This window comes from Rhagoletis pomonella, unplaced genomic scaffold, assembly GCF_013731165.1.
Source record: "Rhagoletis pomonella isolate Grant_MI unplaced genomic scaffold, Rhpom_1.0 Rhpom_scaffold_00005, whole genome shotgun sequence".
Taxonomy (NCBI): domain Eukaryota; kingdom Metazoa; phylum Arthropoda; class Insecta; order Diptera; family Tephritidae; genus Rhagoletis; species Rhagoletis pomonella.
In genome coordinates, this window is record NW_023458559.1 from 35706905 (window position 1) to 35716851 (window position 9947).

The following is a 9947-nucleotide window of genomic DNA, read 5'->3' on the forward strand; positions in this document are numbered from 1 at the left end:
AAAAACCCGAAGTAATGCATACATGCACAGTTTCGGTTTAAAACCGAAATAATGCATATGGTAAAAACCGAAATAAAGCATACATGCACAGTTTCGGTTGAAACCGAAATAATGTCTAAATGCACAGTTTCCATATGCGCAATTTCGGTGCCCCACTCCAAATAGGTCGAATAATTTTTTTTTTAATTTTAATTTTCAAAATTATAGCTGTAAATATGTTGTTATAATTTTTAAAACTTGAACATAATTTTTTCGGAAGGATATATTGCAACTATTGATTTATAATTTTTTTCAAATAAAATTTTAAATTATTTTTTTTTTGTTTTAAGTTTTTAATTTCATACTCTAAAATGGTTTTAGTAATTTAAATTTAATTTTTTGACATTTATAGAACTAATTTTAATTAACAGATGAAGATAATTTAAATTTAAATTATTAAATTTTTCAAAATATTTGAGTTTTTTTCAATTAAAAAGAAAATCCAAAAAATTTAATAAGTAAATAAGTCACACAATGAATATTGAAAGTGGGCGTGGGCAGCAAACACATCATTTGTTGCAACCAAATTGACGTGCAACATGCAAGATTCGGTGCTGTAACCTTTATAAATATGTAAGTATGTGATCGCACAAGCAAAAAACTGTTAGCGCAGCATAAATTTGAATGCGAGTGCGCACAGTTCGCTCGCAGACGATCGATCGTTTGGAGATTTTTTTATAACATATGTATGTATAAGCAAATACTATATGTGCGTATATTGTACATATGTACATACAAGCACACAGTATTACATACAAAAATAGTACTACATACATACATATACAGTGGCGGTCAAAAATGGATGAATGATGTCTCGTTTTTAATATGTACAATGTTTTTCAAGCAAATTTTTTTTTGATATTTTTATATAAAAATATGATTCATGCTTTAACAAATCACACTTTAAAACTTTATACAGAATTAAGAAAAATTCCACAAATTTTTATCTAAATTTAGAGCTTTTTAACCAATTTTTTTTTTTTAATTTTTTGGGTATGCAGTTACAATTTTAGTAAAACTAGTGCAAGTTTTGAGCGGCTAAAAAATCGCATTGATTTTTAAAATTTGACTTTTTTTATTTTTTTTCGCAAAAAAAAACTTCATGTTCATATGGAAAAAAGATTAAAACGCCTTCAACAAAAAAAAAACTGCATTCCAAACAAATTTTTAAAAATTCTGGTTATAAATCCTGAAATTTAGATAAGAATTTGTGGATTTTTTCCAAATTGTGTGAAATTATTTGAAAGTGTGATTTATATGGTTTTTGTTAATCCATGAATCATATTTTTATAAAAAAAATATTTAAAAAATTATTGCTTGAAAAACATTGTAAATATTAAATACGAAACATCATTCATCCACTTTTGACCGCCACTGTATACATACCTGATATATAATACAATATACGGTTACATATAATACATGTAGGACCACTTTAGTGGGCTGCTGTTGCTTGTGGCACGCGCCAAACTGGATTTACTTTACTCAACGTTATTGTGTTTTTTTATTGCTGTGCCTTTGCGGGATGGCAATTTGAATAAAATTTTTATGCTTGTTTGTTTTCAATTCGGTTTACTTTATTTTTGTTTTTGTCATATTATTCACATACAAAGCACGGGTGTGTCGTTCATATACGACTAAATAAGTAAGTAGTATCTTGTTACCGTTTGGTGCAGCGCAGACATTTGAGGCGGCTGGTTTGGCCGAAATAATGCCAATGCGGTGGTCACTTGGTCAGGCGGCTAATAAAATTGGGTGTGTTGACTTTTGTTGGATTTTTTTTTTTAATATTTTATTACATTATTTAGTTTTGTGGTTTATTTATTACTGCTAAGCGTATTTTACGTCAATCGTGCTTTATTAATAAGTCATATAGAAATATTATGTGTACATACATAAACGGCAATAAAAGCTAGCCAGAGGATACAAAATGTAAAAATTTCGAAACGTTTCAAATTAAAGTTTTTTTTTTATAGTCAATACTCAATTACATTAACTAGTTAAATACACATTAAAGTTACTCGTTATTTAACTTCTAATTATATAGCAGAATTAAAATTTTTCGGGCCATGTAAACCAAAATTTTGATTTCAATGAACCGTTTCGGAGTTTATGCAAGGATTTAAACACACCAGGCAGTTTTGGTATATCAGACAACGTTTGGTAATGGTAGTGAGTAGTGAGAGATAGAAACTTGGCACAAAATATTGGATAGATAGATAAAATCACAAGCATGTCGAAAAAGGTCACTGCCTATTTCATTTCTAAAGAGGGCCCCTAACCCAGTATACCCAAGACACTATTGGCTTCGCTAATAATTCCATAAAGTGCCTTGGAAGTCGAATTATGTAGATATGTGAGGTACTATGTTAATATGTAATGTACCTCTACTATTAAAAAGTAAAAACCATCTGTCATTCGGAGGCCTTCCTTTGTCTGACAACTTCAAAACGCACACAACAAGTCGTAGGAGAAACTCGGTCAAGCACTTAGCACAGGTTTAGTAAGTAAAGTTCCGATTATTTTTTAAGTATTTACATATGTACATGCTTAAGTAATAGTTTGTTACAGGTTTGTAGAAGCAACATAAAAGCTGTAAAATGTTTAAAATAATATGCTTTCATTTCGACCTTAGTTTGCAACCTCAAAAAGTTTTTCATGCAGTCAAATTCATTATTCACGCTCTTTGACCCATTCGTTGCCCTGTCCAAAATACATACAAACATAAATACATACATATGTGTGTATATTAATATACAAAAATAGCTAACATTTCAATGGTCTAAATATCCAAAAGGTTGCAAGCAAGCCTTTATCTATGTATTTTCATTTATGCAAATATGCCTTCAACAAAACGCCACCTAAATAAATTGCATGTCTAACTGTTTAGCCATATTTTTCAACGCCCCATTGACTACCCACTAAGCAGAATCGTTCAATAAGCTACTAATGGCCGAAAGTTGGCGTAACCCAGTGGTTGACATAACTACATATAAATCGTATACACACATTCACATGTAGGTGGCGTGTGGTTGCACTGCAAGTTTTTTTGTGGGTTTGTAAGAATGGCAAGTGATTATGGGTTTATTATTGCCATTTTTGTTTACTATACGCAATTATTGTTTTATTAGACTCTTTTGAACGTTTTTTTTGTTTCTATACAAAGAATTGTTGCATGCTGCTAGTTCAGTGGAGCAACCTTGGTAAATAATATTTAACATTTTGACAGTTGTCAGCACAGTTCGGGCGGAGGTTTCAGAGGAAAATCGCATTAAAGAAAATTAAATTAAGTAATTTAGGAAAACTAAACGAAATAAAAAAATATAGAATACAAAAGGAAGAAATGAAATAAAAAAATAATATAAAGTAAAATTAAAATAAATAAAATAAAAATAAGATGAATAAAATAAAAACTCTGATAAAACATAATAAGATAAAATTAAATAAAAACAAATTTTAGTAAAATAAAATATTAGTTATCAAATAAAATAAAAAATTTTATAAAAAAAAAACCAAAAGAATAATTAAAAAGAAAAAAAATAAACCAAATAAAAATATTAAATTAAATTAAACCTAAAATGCAAAAAATATAAAAAAACATAAGAAAAAAATTTAATTTACCGAAATAAAATAGAATAAAAAGAAAAAAATTAATAAAAATTCGAAAAAAATAGGACAAAAAAGAAATTTAAATACAACAAAGAAGCAAAAAATAAAAGAAAAATTCAGAAAAAAAATAAAATAAGGTTAAATGAAATAAAATAATAAAACAAAATTTAGTTAAATAGAACATAAACATTCAAATTAAAAAATTACAAAAAAAAAAAATAAAAATTCAATAAATAATTAAATACAAACAGAAAAAAAATGACGATGAAACAACAGTAGAAAATGCATTAACATAAAGTGCAATAAAACGCATAAATTAAAATTGAATTGAAATTTATAAAAAATAAAATATAATAAAAGCCAATATAAAATTTACTTCAACAAAATAGAAGAAAAAGAAAAAGTATGAGAAAAAATCAGATAGAATAATATGGACAATAATGAAAAAAAATGAAACAAAATTTTATTAAATTAAAAATAAATTATGAAATATAAGAATAAACAATATAAAAAATAAATGTAAAAAATAAAATAATATGGAACAAAACAAAATAAAGTGCAGCAAAATAAAATAATATACAATAAAATAAAATGCATTAAAAATAGTTAAAAATAAAATTAAAAAAAAAGTTAATTGTTTTAAATAATTGTTTTAAATATTAAATATTAAATAAATTGACTATAGGAAAAATCAAAAAAGTAAATAAATCAAATTATAAATTATATATAAAAATAAAAATAAATAAAAGGAAAGAGGATATAGTGACACGGAGTAAAATGCAAAAACTAAATATTTCGAAAAATATTAAGTTTTACCTGATCTGGAACGATCTTAAAAAAATATTCCCAAAAATTTTGTTACTTCGCTTCCGTCGATATGTAAAATTTTTAGATATTTCTATGCAGACCTTTTATGCTAAAACTGTTATATCATCTGAGGTGATCTTTTGTAAAAAATAATTTTATTTAAAAATATTTTCATTTTTGGAGGTTTTTTATAAACGTTCCAGCCAAAGTAAATCTTAGTATTTTTCCGAACTATTTTTGCAGAAGTCTTACGGCTTTATTCATAAAAAATAAAATAGATTTAAAGAGTTCTATAAAGTGAAATTTTCATAAAAATTTTCTATTCATAAAGCAGTCAAAGTGTTCTTTATTTTTTATGAAATTGGGTGTTAGAATATAATAAGTATCGACACCTGAGTGGAAGATCGACCTATCTCGGGCAGTCAGTTCGAAAACGCCCTATCCCAAAAAACTTTTCAAGAACGCCCTATTTCAGAATTTCATTGAAAAACATCCTGTCTCGGAATTGGGTTCAAAAACGCCCTATCTCAAATGAAAATGTATTGAAAATGTGCTGTGACAGGGCGTTTTTGAATCGGTAGCTGAGGTAGGGCGTTCTTCGATCAAATTCTGTAATATTTCGGGTGTTCTTGAAAAGTTTTCTGATATATTGTATAAGTATATTTCGAACTGGCTACGGAGATTTGACCGATCTTCCACTTAGGTCTTCCGATCTTCGACTCAGGTGTCCATATACTTTATAATTTCGTTGTAAATATAGTACCAATATAAGAAGAGTGATGCATGTTGTTTTTAAACTTTTTCGATATAATTTTTTTTTGATATTAGTTGATATTAGTTGTTATTATATGTTTTTTTTAAATTATGAATACATACTTTTTTATTATTGCATCCATTTCATTTTGACTAAAATATTACCCACATTATTTACGCTTTGCTTAAAAAAATATTGTCTCTATATCACCAATAGTAAAACTGTCAATAAAGCGTCAACCCAAGTGCCTCACTCTTTGTCATTGTTCGACAGCCAGCTTTACAATTCTTTACTTGCAGAAATTATTTACCTTTCGATTGTCGACTACTTGACTTGAACACCATGTGGAACAACTATTCATAACAATAACAATAACAACTACATATAAGTAAATGACTCATTGATTTGTTTACTATCGCCTACCACCGTTTAACTGCTATTGTTTACTATATTTGTTTAATTATTTACTTTATTGACTTGCTACACACAAGTGGTGCAACCATTGTTCATATTTTATCGTAGCAATATACTACAACATTTACAAAGCTTAAATTGAGAGGGTGAATAAAAAGTTATATAATTACGGGATAGTTTTTAAAGTCAAAATTTATATGCGAGCAAATAAGGTTACACACATACATACTTATATATATAACATTTTTTTTTATAGTTTCTGAACCACCATGGCAACATATAAATACATATATACATACATTAATACATAGAGCAAAGGAAAATACCACGAGTGGGCATCTAAATCCAAATAAGGGCACACAACCGTCATACACCTTGTTCTACCATCACAGTTCCTGCTTAGTTTAAGAAACCTTAACTAAGGAAACAAAAGAAGGATAGGTAATTTCTACACTGAATGTGTTCATCGTTTCGTCTACTGGCCCCAGGGTGAAGAGTCTCTACTCGGTTTGACTGTGGTAGCAAGATTTCATTGATAACACCAATACAATTCTAAACATCCGCCTAACCCTCAGGTACTACGGTCCAAGTTTTTTGTGGACTCTATCTGGAACATTAAGAAAGGGTCATGCGTAATTCCAGTTTAAAAACGTTCTTAAGTAGATGCATAAAGCGAGCGCTAACTATTATCTATTTTACACAATTTTTTTCTAAGCCAATCCACCATAGCAACGAAATGCAAACTACTCAGCGAGTATGCAAATGCATATTCATATCCAACCGCATGATATCAGCTGCATAAGTTTATACAATAGTGGTATTCACCAAAGTGAGCAAGTGGCCTGGCAGTCTGGCAAAATGGCACTAATGTATCGATTGGTTAGCTGAAGACTGCCTTAAGACTACCATACATGATGTTAAACAAGTTACATATAAAAAGTTGGTGTAAAATCATATCTAACAGTGCTATATGACTGCATACATCTATGGCGCAGAATACATTTAAATATTGTTACGTCGCACAGTGTTCTGTTTTAGCACAAAAGGGACAAATCAGATATTTCGATAACGAAAAGATATAGCGATATAATTGTAACGGTATTTTAAAGTTTTTGAGATGCAAAATTCAGAATAAATAGTTTCGTTAGATAGAAGAATCACTAAAGCCTTTAAAACGACTTCAAACGTAGAAGGTTTTAAGTTTGTTAATTTTTTTGTACTGAAAACAGTCTGCAATGAACTTTTCAAAAGTTTTAAACACACATTTTTGCTATTTTTGCGTCAAGGAATCTAAACGGAAAACGCATATTATATCTTTTTTTTTAATTCATTACAAGCTGTTTATAGGTCAATAAGTCCAAAATTTTACTTTTGATTTTGAAAAAAATGTAATGCGGTGTTTGGTTTTTGGAACCATGGACATAGATTCCTTGACACTAAGACCGCAAAAATATGTATTTAAAACTTTTTTAAAACTACATTGCAGGCTAGTTTTACAAACAACGAAAAAATTCTTAATCCTTCTATATTTGTGGTCATTTTAAAGGTCAAGTTAATTCTTATATTCAACGGGACTATATATCCTGTATTCTCCATCTTAAAGGCTTAAAACTACCACTACACTTATTTCGCTATCTCTTCTCGTTCTAGAGATATTCGAATTTGCCTTATTTTTTTCAAAAATAAACACTATGTGTCCATGTTATGCACTATGGCATAGTTTTAGAAACAGTGGTAAAAGCAATAATAATGCGATTAAATTTTGTTATTGGCGCACTGCTATATATTTTTCATAACCCTAAAAGTATGCACTGAAATTTGGATACATGTAACTAAGTAGTATCGCTGCAACAGAATTCTAAAATCTCTAACAGGCCTAATCTGCTTGTAACCGACACATGTTGTAACAAGCTAAGTAATTTTGTTACCAACAATTGTCACCACTTCTTGCAACCGCAATTCTATTTACCTTGGTAACGTTTTAATTTATTCAGCAATTCAGCTATGTAGTTTTGTTGAAATTCTGGTGTTGCATATTTCACGGGGCAATATTTTGTTACCTGCTCATGAGATTTACCGGTTACAAGAGTGTGGAGAATACGAAAAGGGTTTAAAAATTGACAGTAACTTTACTTACCGGTAACAAAATTTTTGTTACCAACGCAGAATAGGCCTGTAAATGAATAAAATGAGCCCAAAAATATGCAACACTTCCAGAGGAGCATTACCTGTCGCTGACGCTAACAATTTCAGTTTGCATTTCCCTCGTATTATTATGTGCATCTTTTTAGGAGATTTTTAGCAAGCAAAATTTTTCATATATGAATACCTTAAGAATCTCACTGCTGACACAGTTAGGTTTTATATACATAAGTACGTACTAAGTATAAGTAAAATATATATATACATCAACCAGTTCTAACGCTTTGCAGGCCAAGCCAAAGAGATTTACCAAGGAGTTAAGTTGCTAATATGAAAACTGCGTGAAGTTTGGGTTTTTATTGTTTTTAACGCATTTATTCCGGTACGATTTTTAATCATGTATTGTCATACGAAAAATTACACTAAAGAACCGAAACCGGTTTTTCGACAAACCAAATTTGACAAGGGAAAACGGAAAATCGTTCCACAATACATCATATCACTAGCCTGTCGGAAACACAAACAACTAAAATTGGAAGTTTTAATTCAGCAGCATTATGGTCTAACTTTTTTATAATTTTTGTAATTATAACCTCGCAGTTAACTTTTTTTTAGTTTTTGTAATATAATATTATACAAACAAATTTAAAAAATACAGTTTTTGACATCAAAACATGCTTAGTAGGCATATTAAAAGCTTTACTCAACAACTCAAACCCTGTCGTATTTCTTAAAAGTTTATAGTCCTATCACCTATTACAAAAAAAGCAAAAAAAAAAAACAATAATTAAAAAATTTTCAAACAAGCAAGTAAACCTTGGAAATAGCGACAACCGAGTTTAGAAGCTATCAACGCATGAATTATTTTGGGAAATACCTAGACTTCTGGAAAATTTCCTGAATTTCACTCAATTATAGAAATATTATGACATTTAATTTCTGGTTTACCAACTGTGTCATTTTTATTTATGAAAAATTTCCATAACAAAGTTTCTGCAGCGGAAAGTCTATGAATTGATTACATTTATGAAAGGGTTGAAAGAAGAGAATTTTCAAAGGAAAGAAATTAAAATTTCCATACCAATTTTGGGAACAGGGTAAGGTGTGCAAGAAAATCGATAAGATTGATGACATACCCTGCAGGAAATATTTAACTATTTCTACTTTTGCGCTCATTCGAAACAAAGATAAATAAATAAACGAAAATAGACAGCAGAGCAAAATAAGTATATTTTTAGAAAAATTTTTATCTTAAATGGCAATGCCATTTATTGAACAAAAAAAAAATGTATGTAGGTATATAAATGCATTTCTTGTCTAAAAACTTTCGATATTGACACTTTCGTTAAAGAAAGCAATTTTTTTTATTTGCCAAATCTCTATGCTAAACTCGATTCGACTAAACAAATTTAAATTGGTTTATTTGAATTTTTACCGGTCTTTAAAAAATACATACTAAATATTATAAATAAAATTTTGAATTCGACTTACTGTTCCATGATTGATAGACCGCCTCGCAGAGGGCCATCACAATGTGCGGACTCGTCAACAGCGGACTCTGCATGGGCGTTTGTGTGGCCGATGTGGTCGTATTTGGCGATTGTGATGTCGATGAGGCGGCGCTGCCGCTGCCCGCACTGCCGTGACCACCACTCGATGCAGAGTCATCGGCACCCGCCTCGGGCATATAAAAGACAACAGCCATAATTTTATTTTTGTGATTTAATATTTTTTGTTTGTTTTACTTTTTGCCCTTTTGCGGCTGAGAGTTTTTTGCTTTTTGTATGTTTTTGGCTTTGGTTGTCTTTTTAAAAATTGTTTTCGTTGCACTTTGAAGTTTTTTCGCGCTTTATTTTTCGTTGTGTCAAATGTTGCTGTTTTTGTTGTGCTTGCTGTTATGCTGTTTGTGCGCGATGCGCACCCACCTGCTGCACACACACACACACACACGTACTCACACGACGCTAAACGACGACGTTGCGCTGCGCAGCAATCAGAGTGGGTGGGTGGGTGCTGGTGATTAGCGCTGTTGGGGGTAGGCACGTATGATCTTGCACACGGGCAGGTTTGTGCGCGCAAAAGTGTCGTTATGGAAATATGTATGCTGACTTTTGTTGTTTTGTTTAGTTTTTCGGTAATGCGGGATAGTTTTTATGTATGTAGGTATGTTTGAAAACTTTAA

The 9947-nt window shown here is 30.0% G+C and overlaps 1 protein-coding gene across 2 annotated transcripts in view; it reads right to left on the bottom strand.

Annotated features, from left to right (window-relative positions):
• LOC118738860 (cell death protein hid-like) overlaps positions 1-9941 on the bottom strand; it is a 68475-nt gene extending 58534 nt beyond the window's left edge. For both annotated transcript variants that reach the window (XM_036469872.1, XM_036469871.1), the window contains exon 1: positions 9257-9941. In XM_036469872.1, coding sequence (XP_036325765.1) covers positions 9257-9470 — 214 coding nt within the window. In that variant the 5' untranslated portion in view covers positions 9471-9941. The remainder of the gene's footprint in view (positions 1-9256) is intronic.
• Positions 9942-9947: the final 6 nt, after the last annotated feature.